General features: G+C 37.9%; 1 protein-coding gene across 2 annotated transcripts in view; it reads left to right on the forward strand.

Annotated features, from left to right (window-relative positions):
- Positions 1-319: 319 nt before the first annotated feature.
- Positions 320-19,533, forward strand: part of LOC143916551 (zinc finger SWIM domain-containing protein 4-like) — a 131,173-nt gene continuing 111,959 nt past the window's right edge. For both annotated transcript variants that reach the window (XM_077437694.1, XM_077437695.1), the window contains exon 1: positions 320-928. In XM_077437694.1, the coding sequence (XP_077293820.1) occupies positions 505-928 (424 nt within the window). In that variant the 5' untranslated portion in view covers positions 320-504. The remainder of the gene's footprint in view (positions 929-19,533) is intronic.

The following is a 19,533-nucleotide window of genomic DNA, read 5'->3' on the forward strand; positions in this document are numbered from 1 at the left end:
AGATTTTAATTGTTTAAACGCCTATAACTGTTTCTTTTTTTACCCCCTCTATATAATATTATTACTAGCCTCTCCTTAGCTCGCTTTCGATTTTTTCGTCTGACCAAAAATAAACATCGTCAATGTCGATAAAGTAGTGATGAACGAAAAAAAATGTATCTATACGGGAAGTGGCAGCCGTTTTGAGCGCACTTCCTCCAGGTAGTGTTTTCCCCTTCTGGGAGCGGGGGGGAGCGGAGGGTGTGGGAAGTGCTCGGCGGAGGGGAGGCGAGGGGTGGTAGAGGGGTGCGAGGGGTGTTCGGCCGAAGAGCGAGGAGCGAGGAGCGAGCAGTGCGCGCTGGCAGGGGTCAAGTTGACGGGCCGGCCGAGGCGAGAGGCGCGAGACGAGAGACGCTAGCGAGAGGCGAGAGGCGAGAGGCGAGAGGCGAGAGGCGCGAGGTGCGAGGTGCGAGGCGCGAGGCGTCAGTCTGCCGCTGGCGCGCGCCGCGAGCGCATCGCCTCGCTATGGCGGCGCCCGCGCCCTTCCTGCTGCCCTCGTTGGCGCCCCCGCCCCCACTCCCGATGTCTCCACTGGCCCTGGCGCTGCCCCTGGCCCTGCCTATGCCCCTGCCCCTGCAACTGCAACTTCCCCTACCCCCGCCCCTGCGCCGCGCCCCCGACTCGCTGCTGGACGTGACGGCGCGCATCGTCGCCGAAAACATCCCCTTCCAGCGGATCGAGGAGCGCTACGACCGCATCCCCGAGCCGGTGCAGCGGCGCATCATCTACTGGTCGTTTCCGCGCAACGAACGAGACATCTGCATGTACTCTTCGCTGGCCAGAGTGGCTGCTGCTGGAGCCCCTCCCGCCCCCGACCACCAGAGTCTCTCCTTCTGCAAGGGACTCAAACTCCTCGACTCGGGCTGCGTCGACTGTGTCCTGCAAGTCGGTCAGTAACTCACTCACTAACTACAACTATTCAATTCCATAATAATAAGTTTCTTTCATAAGAATATATAGTAGGAAAAACTTGGTGGAAAGTTTCAAATATTTTTCTCAATAAGCTTTAACTCTATCTAACTTTTGTTTTACGGAGTTCTTTTGTTTAAATAATCGACTTTGAATTAGGTACGTTTTATACGGCATTGATTTGATCGTCAGAAATAGAAAAAAAACCCTCGTCAATTAACATAATACGCCAAAAAGTATCCGAGCGAATGCAAAAATTTGTTTTTGACTCACTTTGCAAAAAGTTTTCAAACACTTTACATGGGATTTCGATTCGCACGCAATTTTTCAGGTACAAATTCCTTCCGCAAGCTGGTCGGTGAGTGAGGGGTGAACTTTTAATGCGAATATTTTTCGGCTGCCGGATGACGACGACGACGACGACGTCGTTGCGGAAGTGCATCGTCGTCGGGGTGCGGTTTGGGAATCTGCGGGTGCATCCGCGTAACGCGCGGAAATCGATTGCGCGCACCCACGCTCGTTACGTGCCGAGGGTTCGGTGCGTTGTTGTGCAAGCGATTCGCGTTACGTGCTCGCGTACGATCGCCTCGTCGATACGATCCGTAATCGCGTGCGCGATAACCGCACTCTACGCACGCCTATCTTCGTGGATCTTCGAATCGATCGAACGGTACGCTAGCGCGCGGACCAATTTCGACCCTATGCGAGACGTGCATTGGGGCGAGTGTCGCGTCCGCCGTTTCGCTTTACACTTTGACAGATCGATCGAATTCATTGACGACGATGCGGAGTTAAATCGACGTTAGTCGTCGTTTTAGCCCGTTATCGGGTGATAGTAATTAGGTTTTTAGACCATTTCTTATGCAACTCTCGTATGTTTTATGCTTTTGAATTGTTTTTATTGTATGTATATTTTTGTTTATAGACTGTACCCGGATAGCCGAAAAATTCCGCTGTAAATTTAACATTATCTGCAGTTATTGATTAATTTGTTGAATTACTGATATGGCTCGCGTTGAGTCAATCTTATTTGTGTGCAAACACATCTATATATCTATTCATAAATATATATACATATATATATATATATATATATATATATATATATATATATATATATATATATATATATATATATATATATATATATATATATATATATACTAGTGTGCGGTAATTACGTTTATTTGCTTACATTTTATTACACGTTTAACGCCTTCACGATCTGACGACGTCTTTATTCGCCAAGTCGCGAATGTCGTGGACATTTCCATGCATAATTTAATTTGTCCAGTGTGCATTTGAATTTCCAACCAAATTGCATTCTCGGAATGTGACGAAACGTCATGTGGACGTTGAGTCGATTTTTGTCGCTCGAATAGTTTATTTCGCATACGTGTTATTTTTGTTATTATTTTTATTGTGACTCACGGCACGTAAACCGAGAGTCGCCGTTGTGGGTACCAAAAGAACTTTTTTCATTGGAAATTTCAATATATGAAATTGCGTGGAAATTTTTATCATTGCCTACCTGGATTTTTAATTAAATTTTGCTGTACGCGTCCACGTACAAAATCATTTACAGCTTGATTGACATCTGCGACAACACTATTCAATATATGTACATACGCATACGTTTGGCTTTTCATTTTTTAATCTAGTATGTACGTGTGGTATAATAGTAGGTTGCATCTATTCGTTTAAAAAATGGCGGCTGCACGTCATCGTGTCCAATAAATTGTGTAAACAATAACAATGGAATCGATTGTGTAGACGTCAGGTAATTTTTTGGCGCACCTGGTCGTCAGCGCAATGCCCGAAGTGGCCCGCCTCGAAAAGAAACCGTCAAATTTTTGCCATCATTTTGGTATACATAATTTAAAACAAGTTGAAGTTGAAATACAATACAGATGTTTTAAATTAACTTTTTTGTATCATATACATATATACAGTGTAATAGTTTTTTTTTACTTTTTGATTGAGAAACTAAAATAATATAAAATATATGTATTTTATCGTGTTCACAATAGCGTCTTATTTTCACCGAAATTATCTGATATGAATTATATATATGTATATCAATAAATTTTAGTCACGTTGAAAAATTCAAGCATTACCATGTATCAGTTCGTAACAGTTTTAGTTCGTTTTTTTTTTAATTTTATCGTTTATCTTTATTTCTTAGACGGATTATACATATAATATACTAGTGGTTTTAGCTGGCTTCGCTCGGTATTTGTAATATAAACAGCTTAAACATGGCAAAACAATCTAATAGTAAACATTCATATATTCAATGATATCGATATCGTCGTCATAAAAACTTTGAATTGTTTTCGACGTTCCCAAAAAACCTTACATACATAGTTACATGCAAAGTCTTTTTCGAAATTACATATACATATATAAGATGTACATACAAATGTATATGTAGTATAAATGTACACATGTACAATATGCATACTATATTTTCCGAGTATTTGTTGTCTTGTATTGATATTATTTATATGAAAATTTTATTTTTGTATAATATATATTGTGACATTATTTCAAAACGATTTTTTCCATAAACATTAATATTTCACATTACAAAGGTTTTTCGACGTTTTTATATTATATAGATATGACCAAAAACGTATTATTTTTTATTTTTATTTTCGGGGGATAAAATGTCTGTTTAAGAGTAAATTTCAATGATATTTATGGTAGTTTCGTTAATTTTTTTTTGTCACAATTGATGTGGTTGATCGTCGCAACCGACTTAAATGATAATGAATGCCGCTACATCCGGATTTTTCGTAGTAACCGTCTATTTTCGTGTCATTACATTGTCGTTGTGCTTCTTTGTGTTCGGGAATGTCTTATATTTGTAACAGCTGTTCGATAAAAAACCCTGCACTAAAATTTTCGAATCTATATAATATTCAAATTGAGCTATATGTATATCGCAAGTTATCGGTATGTGTGTGCTCGTATTTTTTGCACAATTGTTTATGAATACCTGTGCAGGTTTCGGCGGGGACTTTAACCCTGGCGCGACCCCTTTAACCATCTCGTTGACATAATTTAACCCCGAACGACGTCTCCTGTATATTTTTATGCAAATTGCACCGGGCGCAAGCAATACTACCAGGTGTACTCGAATCCTATGTAAATTTGAATGCTGGCCGAAAAAAATTATTGCCGGTACATAATCATTTCCATAAATTTGATGTCTGCAATAATACTATGCAACTGAGTGCATTTAAAGTATGAGTCTATACATGGTGTATGTATACTCGGACGAAAACGTCACAAAACTGATAAAATTACTCATTTGAAAATATAATTACGTAAAAGAATTGAAATTTTATTCAATTTTATATTATAAACGAGACACAGCTGCGGTCTGACGATAACGCGCACTCGTTATTTTGTGTTCATTACCAAGTATGAATCCAGTTTTTTTTTTATTAATTTTCCCCATATAAAATTTCTATAGTGAAGATATCAATATATGTACATGTGTATTGATTTTCTTCGGTTTACATACAAATTGTAATATATGAGTGCAACTTTTCTTGCATCTGTTCCAATACGTTTATTTTTTTGATTCACTAGGTTTGTGCTATATTTATTCACGTGGATCGCTTTGTCGGTAAAGCAAAGGCAGCTTAAACGAAAAGAATTTTTACATTGAAATAACTGGAACCCGGCTATAAATAATCGAATATTTAAAAATACGACAAAACCACAGTGCGTTATGAAACTCGAGTCGATTATGTTGCATTCGTAAGATAACCGAATTGCATAACATTTCTTCTTTTCTATGATTGTCGACCCCTTCGATAGTATTTCGAAGATTTATTAATAGTTGTGAAAAAGGCGTAATTAAAAAATATGCAACATAATGATTCCTCGTAACGTTTCATTATATTTTTGACATTTTGTTTGAGGAAGCGCTTCGCCATCTATAAGTCATAAAAGCTTTACTTTAAGCGCATATTTTTTTGTTTTTACTTTATCTATGTATGTACGTAGTAACAATAGATGAAGTTTTGTGATCATGCGAAAATTCGAACTTGAGATTTTGACTGATTTGAACTCGAAATCGATCACTGATCACGTTTGCATAACTAGAAAAAATGTGTGTGTGTGTGTCTGTGTATATTTCGGGGATTTTTTGAACACCGTCAATTTGACACCTAAATATTTGTCGATACGACGTAATTTTTTTTTCAAATTTTTAAGTTGGCCGGAAACAGTACAAACTGTTAATGCTAATTATCTCCTAAACCGCTCAATAAATTAGATTGAATTTTTTTACATGTAACAGAAATTATAAATTTATACAATACTATTTTTTAAATATTTTTATCTCAACGGGAAGTAGTACTTTTACTCTAGAGAATCTAGGTTTTTTATGTTTTTATTAGAAATCTTTTGGTGTAATGAACTGAATTTTAATACCATAAATACCAAGAGTACATATTCAATTTGGTGAACACCCGTCAACCGGAAGTGGCAGCTCTCGATCGATTTTTCTTCCACTATTTTTTTCGACCCTTTAAAGATGCGTGCTCTTCACGAAAAAATTCAAGTTTTATTCTTGTATCAATGTGATGAAAATAAAAAAAAATCATTAAATTTAATAAACTGCAAGTCGGATTTTTTCCACACCACCGAATGTATCAAGCTGAAAATTTATTATATTTGTACTCTTTATACTATCATTTTAATACACAAAAAAGGCGACAAAAGCGATATCAAGAACTACCGACCCATTAGTCTACTTTCAGCGGTCTACAAGCTCTTCACGAAGGTTATTACAGAAAGGCTGAAAAATATCCTCGACGAGAACCAACCTATAGAGCAGGCAGGGTTTAGGGCAAATTTCAGCACAATGGACCACCTCCAAGTAGTTGGCGAACTAATCGAGCGCGCCAACGAATATCAACGGCCATTGTGCCTAGGTTTCGTCGATTATGAGAAAGCCTTCGATACAGTTAGTCATAATGCAGTACTTAACGCTCTAAAAACACAGGGAGTGCCGGAACCCTATGTGGGACTGTTAGCTGCAATATATAAGAATGCCACAGCTTCGGTTAAAATTTTTTCAGGTACAGATAGATTTAGCATAGGAAAAGGAGTAAGACAAGGAGATACAATCTCGCCCAAGTTATTCAATGCGGTGCTTGAGGGAGTTTTCAGGAAATTGGATTGGGATACAGCCGGAGTAAGCATCAATGGTCGCTTTTTGAGTCACCTTCGGTTCGCAGACGATATAGTTTTAGTAGCTCGTGATTCAGCTGACCTACTTATCAGACTAACACAGCTGGACAGGGAAAGTAGAAAAGTAGGATTAAAAATTAACGTAGATAAGACTAAACTAATGTTCAATAGTTATTGCATGCCTGATAGCATCCCCTTAGATGATAAACCAGTAGAAGTAGTAAATAATTATTTATATTTAGGTCAAATAATTGACATGTCTGGTAGTAAAAATGAAGAGATAAAGAGACGTATGAAATTAGGGTGGAGTGCATTTGGACGGATGAATGCTGTTTTTAAATCAAAAATGCCACTCTGCCTGAAGAAAAGGATCTTTGATCAATGCGTTTTGCCAGTGATGACGTATGGATGTGAAACTTGGACACTGAACGCCAAGATGCAAAATAAAATCCAATGCACTCAAAGAAGTATGGAACGCTGTATGCTTGGCATAACGAGGAAAGACAGGAAGCGGAACACGTGGGTGAGAAATATGACAAGGGTAGTGGACATAGTGGATAGAGTGAAGAGATTGAAATGGCAATGGGCGGGTCACGTAGCTAGGAGGATGGACGAAAGGTGGACAAAAGAAGTGCTTGAATGGTACCCGAGAGAAGGCAAAAGAGTAAAAGGAAGACCGCAAGGAAGATGGGTGAACGAAATTAGGAAAATGTGCGGAATGAGATGGATGAGTGTTGCGCAAAACAGAGACGAGTGGAAGCGTGTTGGAGAGGCCTTCATCCAGCAGTGGATGGCGAATGGCTGTAAATGATGATGATGATGATATGTTAACTTATAACGAGTTGAAGGTTTTGGTTAGGGTTCGTCAACCGGAATTAGTAATTTTTTTTGAAACAATATTTCATTATTTTATTTTGACCTTTAATATTATATCTATCTTCTTGAAATTTTATGTTTATAATATTTGTAGTGATTTTAAGTTATAATTTTTTTTTTAATACAATCCTTTGCAACTCACAGGTTAAAAACTTGTCCAGTCGTAAAAATTACTTTTTTCACTCACATTTATTCAATTTATCATTATCAATTATGTGTTGGTAACATATGTAATATTTATTTAGTAGATAAAGGCTACGTACGACTGTTCTAGAAGAAAAATATGGAATAACAGTTAATAGGTGCGAATTTAAGGAAATTATGAATGTGTTTACCAAAAGCATTCTGAAGTAAAGTTAAGTCTTCCGAGAAAAGCTTTCTATTTGCCGTTATTGACGTGACTCAATCGGGATATTGTTGTTATTCATGCTGGTTGGTTTTATTGAACCAATTTCATACGTCATCGGGATTTGCTTTGCAGATTATGTATTAATCGAGTAATACACATACATATATTATTCTTCGTGTATCCGATGAGCCACCTTGCACAAACAGTTAGGCAATCAACTCACTTTTCTCCTCCGTGGTAGTTACTACTGCTTCCGATTGATCGCAAACTTTGATGTTTATCAAATCGGAACGTGGAATTTTATGCCCATAGCACATCATTGTAGATTGTTATTATGTTTTTTTTTTCTTTACGCTACGGTACTGTTACAGTAGTTTCACAATGAAATTGGTTAAATGCTTTTGCGACTTCCCTATGAGTATGCAATAGTTGAGATCAGGTCATGGGTAGGACTCAATTGGCTCGAATATGGAAATAACTCATTTTTTTGCTTCGTCGTTTCTAAATTGCTTTAATTAGGCTTTTTTTTCAAATCTGGTTTTTGACTATAATACAGCATTGAATTATATAATACGTATAATCATTTTGATGTTTGAACGAGCTTATTTTATTGGGTGTTAATTATCGTATTCTTTCGCATAGAGTATGTAGGTTATACATATATGTACACATAAATATAAAATACTAAGCGCGTTCATAGCTTCCCATTGACATTATTCGGATAGGTTGGTCAAACCTGTAGAACCGGTGGATAAAGTAGGTAAATTTTGATATTGCATCCGAACTTGCAATTACTACTGGCGTGATGGAATTGAATTTTGTTTTGGCATATGTGATGACCAATTCGGTAAATTTTTGACACCAGTAAATTGCCACTTAAAGCATGGATTCGAATCTGACATTTGTCTGGCTAGTCTCTAATATAATAAATATGATTTGTGTATCGTAGCCGAGACTTGTCTGCCGTTATTCTACTAGAAGACGGTCTATCTGTGTTTTTATAGTAATCACGAGACCTCGTCAGCAGCGTATTCGGCCGGGACTTGAACCCACGACCTATCTACTGGTATGCGATATCTCTACCAGTGCACTACGCTGTGGCTATGTGTACGGTTGTGAAACTTAGATATTGAACGCCAAGATGCTATACAAAGACCAATGCACTCAAAGAAGCATGGAATGCTGTATGCTCGGTACAATTAGGAGAGATAGGAAATTGGTATAATTAGGAGAGTGAAAAGTGTGACAAGGGTAGTGTAGGTATATAGTAGAGAGAGTGAAGAGAATGAATAGCAATGGGCGGGCTACATAGCTAGAAGAATGGACAAAAGGAGTGTTAGAATGGTACCCGACAGAATCTAATAGAGAAAACGACCTATCTACTGGTACGAAATAACTCTATTAGTGCACTACGCTGTGGCTTGTATATTGGGCGAAAACACACAGCGATGCACGTAGTTTGCTTAGATACTTTTAAACATGCGAAAAAAATGGGCCGTGCCTTGCACATATTCATGGAACGTCCAGTACGCCCCGCCCCAAAATGACCCTCTGGAGTGCTTTCGGTTAAATTGTATCCTTGTATTAATCCTTGCTGGACAGTGATCGATAAGCGTGTATCCCATATTTGAAGAAATCTAGGAGACCACTCACAGTGGGGAGCCATGCACACGACGTGCCGTTCCTCCCTGTGTGATTTCGCCCTATAACTTGTATGAATGCATCCATCTTGTATACAGACATTTCATACATAATGGACTTCAAATCATCATCGCGTCTTCAATAGACAATCAGGTGCTGTTTTCAACATTCAAACATCTGATATATCTTCCAATTGACACTGTTCGGAAAGTAGCAGAACCGGTGGACAGACAACTCCGACTCTAGTAGATTCCGACTTGCATCGAGCAGGCGGTTCGCCTTGTCCGAAATCCGCAGTGCGTTCGCTCGCAGGGGCTTCAGTTGCAGCCGCCCCCTGGTCGTGGAAGAGGAGGCGATGGGGGGGGGGGGGGGGGGTTAGAGGGTGTAACGGCGCCTCCGCCCCCGGCACCCCCCGATGATTAATCGTCACCGGCATCAATGAATGCGCCCGTGCGCATCGGGCCACTGCGCACCAGAACCGCGATCAATCCAACACCCCGACACTGACTACTGCCCCTACGCCACGCCACCCCCTCACCACTACCGAATAACTTCCCATAACAACCCCCATCTCCTACGACCCATCCCCGTCATCTCCCCCGCGCACACCCTCAAATATTTTAAAAGTTTTTCCCTAGGTGGGTGGGTGGGGAGGGGGATGTATCTATACACGCCGAGGAATCTGCCGGGCGGCTTTGATGGTGGTGCCCCGTGTACGTAATGCTCGTTCGCTATGTGCTACATTGTGTGTCTAGCTCGAAAGTTGTGCTGAATAATGGTCGGTGCGACAATTGTTTGATTCGTGTGGAACGTTTCCCGCAGGATTTTGATCATTAAATCGTTGACGGATGGAATTAGTGCTTTGACATTTTCGCACAAATTATTGTCGGATTGATTGTGATACATAGGTGGCTCGTATCAATTTCGCCGAATTGAGCGCTTCCATCTACCTATGCATGTGTGATGTTACGGTGAAAACTAGTATGGATTTTTTTTTATTTGTATACGGTTTCGGCATTTCTTATGCATGTTATATGTATTATAATAAAAAAAAATTAATAAAAGTCAGCCTGCTCGCGGCTAATTAAGTTTTTTCTCGATCCCAGTCATATGCGGCGTGTTCTCGTACCGACAGAAAATCAATGTTTTTCAATAATATTCTCGTTTGTAATGAATGGTATTTGATTAAAATTAATCAATTTTATCTAAAGGAAAGATACTGCTGTTGATATTTTGAGGAGCATTAGACGAATTCCATATGAAACGTAGCGCCCCATGCACACATGTGTACACAAAGGTCAAGTAGTTAAAATTTGTGGTATTTTCTAATGGTCGCGTTCATATACAGTTATATAGCTTTTATACGATCAGAGCCATGGCACAAACAGAATTTATTTTGTATATTTAAACGCTTTCTCCGTTCGCCGTGTGTGTGTTTTATTATAATAATAATTGAGCTGTTAATTATCTTGACACGCATTTTTTGGAGATGTTCACGTTTGAAATTGGGCAAAATGTGTGTAGCGGTTATTAGTACATAAGTAATAGGTACTTTACCTAATATTTACAATATATTCGAACGATTTGTATTGATTTATGTTTTTTTTTAAATATTTAAATCATCAAGCGGCCGTTGAATTCAGTATATGCTAATTTCGACCATTGTTGCTCGGTTTTCGACATGTTTTTTTAAATTTTACGTTTTAAAATGTGTGCGTGTGTGTGGTATATTTTATGTTGTTTTTTGTGTGTGTGGTGGGGTTCTGGGAAACCGCCCCCGATTTTCCGTAATCTCTATTTATCCGGAAGATTGCTTTTTAATCGTAAGACTGCTGTGAAGCTTCCGCGCCGTATTTTCGTGCTTTTGAGTAAAAATAAATTCCTATTGATGTTTTCGAAAAGTGTAATTTGCGCCCGGGGGGGCAGCAATTTTGTGTTTAATCGTATGTAAATGTGAAACCGTTTATAACAACAACAATTTTCTATCCCATGGTTTCGCTCCAGTAGTCAGTTGTCTGTTCTTCGGGATGATGTGCCGCATTTTAAAACCTCTGGATAAATTTATCCTTTAATTTATTTTTTCCTTTATTTTATTTTAATTTATCCTCGTCTATCCTCGAAGGCGATTATTTATTTATTTAACGATGTCTTGTAAAAAGGAAGGAGTGAATAATAACCTCTCTAGGAATAAAGATGTCTTCGTTTCGTGTTATTTTATTCGGTAGTAATAAGGTTTTGGAACAGCTAACACATACGTAAGTAGTTAGCGAAGTTGAGTCAGTTTTATTAGGTGAAAAAGAAGATTCAGCGATTGGGTGTTTTGTTATATGTACTATGTTTCTAGTTGTTGATTTGATCGTAGATGGCAATCGATGGATAACCAAAGGTGTCCGAATTATGTTGTAAAATTGAGTCCGATTTATCATACTCATTGACCCGTTGTCAACTCTGCCCGGATTATGTATTATAGTTGACGTTCGAAAGCTTCCAGGTTCAAAATTCATTTGACGTCGACTGTCGAAAATTTTTCTAGCCGTCGTATGTGGCATTGACGATCAGGTCATCAGGGTTGATCGACCTCCTCCGCTTCTCACGATCCTCGGTAGCCATCACATCACCATAATTCCATCAGGCACGACATAGGGAATTGGGGGGGTTTTGTGCAAATTCGATGCACTTCTCCAACGCCGCGTGCACCCAACAGCACGCATCCCGATGCACGCTAAGTCCAAGTCGTCAATCAATCCGAGACGAATGCACTATGTAGTATATGCAGAAATTTAAAACCGCAGATGCTTTACGAAAATTGAGTTCTCGCTGCGCCGTAATCCCTCGGGGATTTTCGTTTCACGTTTTGGGGCAAAAAGCTCCTTTGTTGGTGGAGGGATGGGGGGGGGGGGGGTTGGTGCATCGTCTGCAGCTTTGGACGTGCGCTCGTATATTCCGAAATTGGTCCTTGGTCCCTTTTTTTTGGGTGCTTTTCTATCTCGCGTTCTTATCGAGTGAGGGCCTGGGTCGTGTGTGTGTAGTAAGGGTCGATTTTTTGTTGGGCTTTAGGTGCTCGCTGCAACTCGATTACTCGCGATGTTCAGCGCTTCACAACGTGTGCTTTTTACGTTTATATTTTTCGTAGTAAAAACTAGATTCGATATATCTATGTAGAACCAGTCTATGTATATATTACATAGATACCGGTTGATTAATCGCTAACTAGTCGCGTATAATGCCGCTAAATATCATCGAACGGGTTATGGCTATCGCCTTGCGATATATTCGTATGCAAGTCGGTTGCAAAGTACGAAAATGGGTCTGTAATGATTTTCTTGCAGGTCTTGTCCCATTCTAATGAAACGAACCTGATCTCGTTCGAGTTGAGTAGTTTGAATGGCTGAAATTTTGTCGTGGTTGTTTTTTTGGGTACAATCCAGATTGGACTAGCCAAAATGTATTTTTAACTTGGTTTTTGTAGATCAGGTTGCCAAAACTTCTGCGAGTATTACTGTGTAGTTGAGTTTTTATTTCTTGTTTGATGGCGTAGAGTTATCAAAAGGAAGAATAATAATTATGACAGCTATTTTGTGCTAGGAAATCTAAGGAAAGTTTTAAAATGGATGATCAAAAATACAGCTAAAAGATACTAGTTCATGTAAATCATTGTCTCATTTAAATTAATTTTGTATATAATGATGTTATGGAAAAATAACGTGTATTTTGCAAAAAAAAAAATACTTATGCAAAATTTATATCTACGCCAGATTAGGTTTGTGAGGTGTTCTCAAACAGGGGAAATGCACTAGCGCCATCCTAGTGTCTCACTTTAGCTCAAACGCACAGAGTAAGGAAGTTTTCACTTGAAAAACGTCAAAATCTCGATCGACGACTTTGCAAGCTGTACAAATATTGTCAATATCAAAACGGTTGAATTTTTCTGTACAAGTTCAAAGGTTAAAAAAATGTTTTCATTTTAAAATTTTGTTCTACGATACGACCACCCCAATTACGACAGGCTAAAACTTACGTAGGAGGTTTACTTAACTTTTGAGCTTTCTGTATCCGCGCGCGTTTAAAGTTTTGCATTATTGCACAAGTCTCGAATTTTAAGTCGCACGTAATTCTCGGTGCACGCCTACGCCCGTAACGAATAAAATTCGTTTAATATTTAAATTCTGCAACTTTTTTGTACCATTTTCATTTATTTTAAATCGAACATTATACAACGATAGTTGTTATATTACATATATATATGCGTACGTGGGACGTAAGAGTAAATATTTATGAACTAGAATTTCTCGATTGCTCGTCGTCTCTAGCACGATACGATTTGCTCGAAACTGGTCTTTTACAATTTTCGCCTTTGCACACACACACACACATCCGAAGCGACCACACTTGAAGACCACTTCCTATCGATTCTCATCCTATGTCTTGAGGAAAATTGGCCAGAAATGTACGACCGGTGTGTAATTTTCGTATCGATTAGGGCACACTGGTTTGGTCTGATGTGTGTCCCCCTAGTTTGGGAACGGCAGGTCTCTCGTATTTGGGCTGCGGGAGAATCTGGACAAAAAACCGTCTACCTGCTTTTGGCCGCTTGGCAACCAATTGCTCTCTCGGAGCGTGCTCGGCTATCTCGAAACTTTGTTTATTTTCCACTGTCAGGAATAGACTCCATGTACGCCTTTTGGGCGAACGCACAAACGCGTGCACACACGCGAGCACGCGAACTTTTGTCCAATCTATCGATCGAATTCCGTTATGTGCAATATCGTAAATTGCGAGAAAGAATCATAGGTGAAGTTGGCCCTTTGAAAGCACCTCATACTTTCCGTATTAAAAGTAATTTATGCGTGCTTTGGGATCGGATCGAGCTTTTCTCCTATTCATTCTTCCTTCGATATGAATAGCATAAATCAAGCTATTCTTCATAAGTGATTCTGGTTAGCAGGGCCTTCTGGTTTCTTCTGCTGCTTGCAGTGCAACCGGAGAAGATTCGGAGATAAAGCAAAACGAGAGAGGCACTCGAGTGTACGATTGATGGTTTCCTATGGGTACGCATATTTTCGCCATGATTGTCTGTCTGCCTCCAACTACCAATACGGCCATTTTTATTCATCGTTCTTTGAATTTACGAATTGGTTTTTCGTCTTTCGTGGAACCATCGACGGTTTGCGGTCGAACGGAAAACCGCGAATTTAACTATATTGCACTCCTCGTTATCTCTGGATGTTAGAATAAATAAATAAAAAAAATTGTGTGTGGGTTCTGACGGAGTGCTGAATCATTTTACTTGTCGTTTCTATAATGCGAGTTTCTTTACTTGTGTTTGTACTCTATTGTCGACCAACTGATGTTTCCCCGAGTTTTTTTTTGTATACATTTTCGTTTGAGTGAAAAAAATCTTTTTAATGCATCCTCAGAATACCTGTTGTTCGGGCGTTGTGGCGGAGTGCATTGTTTGCACAGGTAAAATGCGATTCTGCACTTTGTTCTTCTTGATATTTGCATTCGGAAAGTGTGAGCTTTTCATGAATTATAAGCTTTCTCTTCTCGTACCCGTTTCAGGTACCGGTCGCTTGGAGTGTGCATTTTTATAGCTCGCTGTCTTCTTGCATACGAGATCGTTCTAAAATTGGATATAAAATTAGTCGTCGAGATTACAGGAAAAGATATGCGGAATAATTCCAGTAATTTTTTCGGCTCGGGCAGGTGATTTCATTCGCCTTGCATGTGTGTCTGTCTACCTGACTTAAATTGGGCGATTCTTATGGAAACAATATTAACCCCAACATTACTCGAAAGATTTATTCACATTAATTACTAACCACTAGGGTCATTTCAGCCCCCTTCCATTACTGGTGATAGGTACGTGAACGTTTCGCATCTTTCTCGCATGAGGTATATGAATACGACATTCTGACATGATTTTGTCGAGGTCGAGCTTTCTGGCAGTGTTGGAGCTTGTGGATCGTACACTACATACTACCAAAGTGAAATTACGCAAAATCTATATATTATGCTACAATGTATGAAACAAATTAAACTTGTACGGTAATTCTCAGGGAGAGGAGTCGCTGACATCATTCAAGCATCTCACCGGTTAAATAGCCAAATTAGTAAGGATGCAACGTTATGTAACGTGTTTGGCCTAATGTAATTATAATTCACTCTTACCGTGCGGAAGGAAGTTTTTACTAAAATATTTTAATTACACCACTGATAGGTGAATAATTCCTGAACCATATCATTTAAAGGCTCAAACGGCGATGATCTTCCAAAAGTGAATATTGGTCCTACTTAGATATATTTCCGTTCATGCCGCTTCTAAATACTTATCAATTTAACGAAGGACTGTATCTAATCGACTTTCGAGAACAGATTAGTTTAATCGATTTCATAATGCCGCCTCCGTAAGGGTCCTACTCAATTTTCTACCATCAAGGTGTTATTACGTTATTATTTTATTTCATGGAAATACAATCCAAACTCTCAAAGTGCATTTTTTTTTATTAGAAAAATGTATTCGTTCCGTTTTTACGTTTTAATATGATATATTATTATTTAAGAAGTTACGACTCGAAAGTCACGTAAGTATAAAGGAAAACAATTTCCATCAAAATTGTAAGGATTCTTAACAATACACACTTTGAAACGTTGTAAATTACAAATCCGTACAATTGTTTTGTAGTTTTCTTTAAAGGTTTCGTCAAAGAACGAACAAATATTTTCGTAATTGTCCAAACGCCCTCAAAGCAGAGAACTTTTTAATTGCATTTTTTTTCGCTTTATATAATGCTGAGAGAGGAAGATGTAGTTGTAGTATACATACATACGTATGTATGGTATACTATATATATAGTAATGAAATCACCTTTTTTTAGACGATCGCGTTGTATTGCGGTATTGGCTCGCGTTCAATAAATACAAGAAAATTCTACGGACAAAATATCGATTTATCCGATGCATTTGCAATAATGTTTATTGTACTCGTATTATGCAAACAAATAAAATAAATAACGTGCAGTAAGCACACATGTCTAAATATAATGCGAGAATGCCGTAAATTAATCGACTGGCGACTTGTTTATACATAGTTTATGCGATCGATATACGGATCCGCTACTTCTAGTTGAGGTTACTGGTTATGTTAAACCTATTAAATACGGAGATAAATCTTGAAAAATTTTAGTTTAAAAATCAACTAGAAATGCTTGATTTCTCGTTTTTATCGTTATTTATAGTAAGCAATCAAATTTAACTTATGAAAGAGCTGTTAAATTGCATAAACGGTGTGATTTATGCAGTTTTTCATTATTTTAATTTTAGATGAATTTCAACACATTTGAGTTTCTTCTTGTTTTTTTTTAATGCTTTTATTTAAAACTTCTATCTAAAATGTCACTAATATAATTCGCTCTACGCCACATACAGGGTTGCCAGATGTTCCTATTTGAGCGGGACTGTCCCGAGTTCAACAGACAAATTCCGAGTCCCGCATTGCCTCTGAAAATCCCGACTTAACAACATTTTTATGTGTACAAAATATACGTATATACATATGTATAATATATAGTCAAAGAGGCTCGCTTAATTTCTGTACATAAATGGTTCGACTTCGAAAGTAACAAATTTCAATTATAAGTTTTGTCTTTAAAACCAAACATGAAAATCGCATTTTCGTCTATTAACAAAATTGAATTAACAGAATTAACAAAACAATTACCTGCGATATTGACCTTCTATATGAAGATGTCTGTTCATTACAATTTTTTACTTAAAGTAAACTAGAAAAAAACAATGTATGAGAAATGGATAACGGTTTTAAAGATCATTCCGATGGCATTAATTTGTATGAAATTGTGGCCCGCATCCTCTCAATTCCACATTCCAATGCAATTTGTGAAAGAATATTTAGTCTAATGAGTGCAGCTTGGAGAAAGGAGAGAAACTGATAATTATCAAAAATCCTAGAAGCGGAGTTAATGATGAAATAAAATTTTGATAACGATAAAATTGTAATGACTAGAAAAATTTTATCGAGCAAAGATGTGTTTTTTCTTAATTTCTTCCTTATTTCTTTTTTGATCGATCGAAATAGTGAATGTTCCGATCTGTGATATTGGAAATCTGGCAACCCTGGCCACATAATACTATATGTAAGATATTTTTTGCAGTAAATTTCAAATTGAGTTGCCATACACGGTAAGGACACATGTATATTTATTTGTTAAGATGTTTTAAATGAAGCCAAATTGTAGGGGTTGATCAAACCAAAGGAATTTAGTTCGTAATTGCCCCCCTCCTGCCTCCTTTACCCCTTTCGCTTTGGCTTCAAAACGCTTTTGTATGCATGTCCCGTCGTCGATTGTCCTGCAACCCTCGCACACACCTGTGCACCACTGTGGCTGCACTTGTGTCTCACATTTGGGAACCTTTGACACTGGGGTGTGTTCGTATTTATATACGTATGTATGTATACATACATACATATATTTATATACATGTGTTGCTGTGGACACGCGACCGAGCTGCCGTGTTTACATACATTGGGTGTCTGTCGTCTACCTGCCGCTGTTCGCTACCCCCGTCATTTTCACCCTTCTCTGTTTTGTTTCTCCCCCTCTTCCCGACCCTCCCCTATTCGGTGCTCATCATCACCTTCGACCCTTGTCATTAACCGGTCGACCTTCATTTCAATTTCGATATTTTTGCACGATCCCAGAACTCAACGGTGCAAAATGTCTATAGTACAGTGCTTGCCACTGGTATGCACACATACCTATATACGTTTATTATTGTAGAGATTGATAAAAACACCAATCGTTCTTTTTAAAAATTTGTCAATTGTTTTTAACTTGCGTCATTGAATATCTGTACTGGAATTATTGTGAACTTTGATTGATCAGTATGTGGACTAATACATAACGTTTGAACAGACTAGTTTAAAAGTTTTGCGCAAAAATGTTTATATCTCATATGTACGCACAGGTGGGGTAAACTAAAAGTGAGTATACTCTCCATCGAAATGCTCGTAAAACTTTTAGAATCGAATTCGATTTTTTTCTACTGTGCGGTCATCTTGTTTTTAAAATATGTACATACACATATATGTACATACATATCGCACTGATAAATGTATGAATTTTTTGCTTCAGTTCGCCAACTACGTCTTTGCCGTTTTTGTCTTTGCGGTCTAACGAACCCGCCAGCGAATTCATTAATTATCAACATCACTGCTGTATATTTTCTTCATATTGAATGTTTTCCTTGTTACGCCTTTGCCAACCGAAAATACATATAATAATATTATTATTTCGGAGCGACGCGCGAGGCGATGTACTGTGTAACCCCATATATGTATATACATATGTATGTATCCACCTCCTCCACCATATTTTATTCATCCCTCGTGTTGTACATTAGCCGAAAATTTATCGTCGGCTATTAATCTCTCTCGTAGATGCATCATCATCGTTTTTTAATGCACTTCAATTATAAGACAATGATCTTGACCGGCCAATCGATGAACTGTCCAAAAAGATAATTATCTTTTTGTGTCGGTTTGTTTCTTACATCTGTATAATATACACATTCCCACAAGGTTTGATTAATCACCTCTTCGTATTCGGGCACTCACCAGGATTCTGCAAATGCGATGTTTTACTTTATTGTGTCACGTTGATATTATTTTCTAGCAACTACCACCTTCTTCGAGGACTTTTAAGTATTGGTTAATTGTAAAAATCAATAACCATTTATTAAATACATATATGTATATTTAAAATTGTATTAGGTAAACGACGATTAATTTTTTCATAATATTGCGAGATATACATAGTTTAACCTAGAAGAATGCATGTGTGAATGATTTGGTTGGCATGTAACGTGACGGACATTTCGTTGTGGCTCTCCGTGATTTAATTTAAATTTGAATGATGGTTGACAATGACGTGAGAAATCAATATGGTTTTTTAACCCGTTAAAAGTTGTACTAAAACTGATTTATTTAATTTATTATTATTTTAAAATAATAACAACAATAAAATGACCAGTGTGACCTGACAGGTTGCCCCAAAGCGTCACACCGGTCTAAATCGATATCTATCTAAAACGGTTTCTCGCACCCAAAACGGCAGATTAGTTATCTTACTTATTTTTAAATTTGAAGATAAAATGAAAAAAAAAAGATTGTTCGTTTGACAGTACATATATGTAGTATTGCACAATAGTCAAAGATAAAACTGAAATGAAAAAATATTTTGATTTTTACCTGAAAGTTCTAAAATCTTTCATATGAGTATTTTGTACGGTGAAAACTGTACCTTATACTAAGTCGACTTACTTTGCTCATTTTATTTAGGCTATTTTATGATGGTTTATATGTATGTATTTATGTACACTGCGTGTACGTATACACGCTGCTGCCATTCAGTCCATATGTTCTCATGTAACCAAATACATACAACAAATTTACTTTTAGTGCGTCCAATTGTGCTAAAATCAGTAGCGCT

Source organism: Arctopsyche grandis, chromosome 9, assembly GCF_051622035.1.
Source record: "Arctopsyche grandis isolate Sample6627 chromosome 9, ASM5162203v2, whole genome shotgun sequence".
Classification (NCBI taxonomy): domain Eukaryota; kingdom Metazoa; phylum Arthropoda; class Insecta; order Trichoptera; family Hydropsychidae; genus Arctopsyche; species Arctopsyche grandis.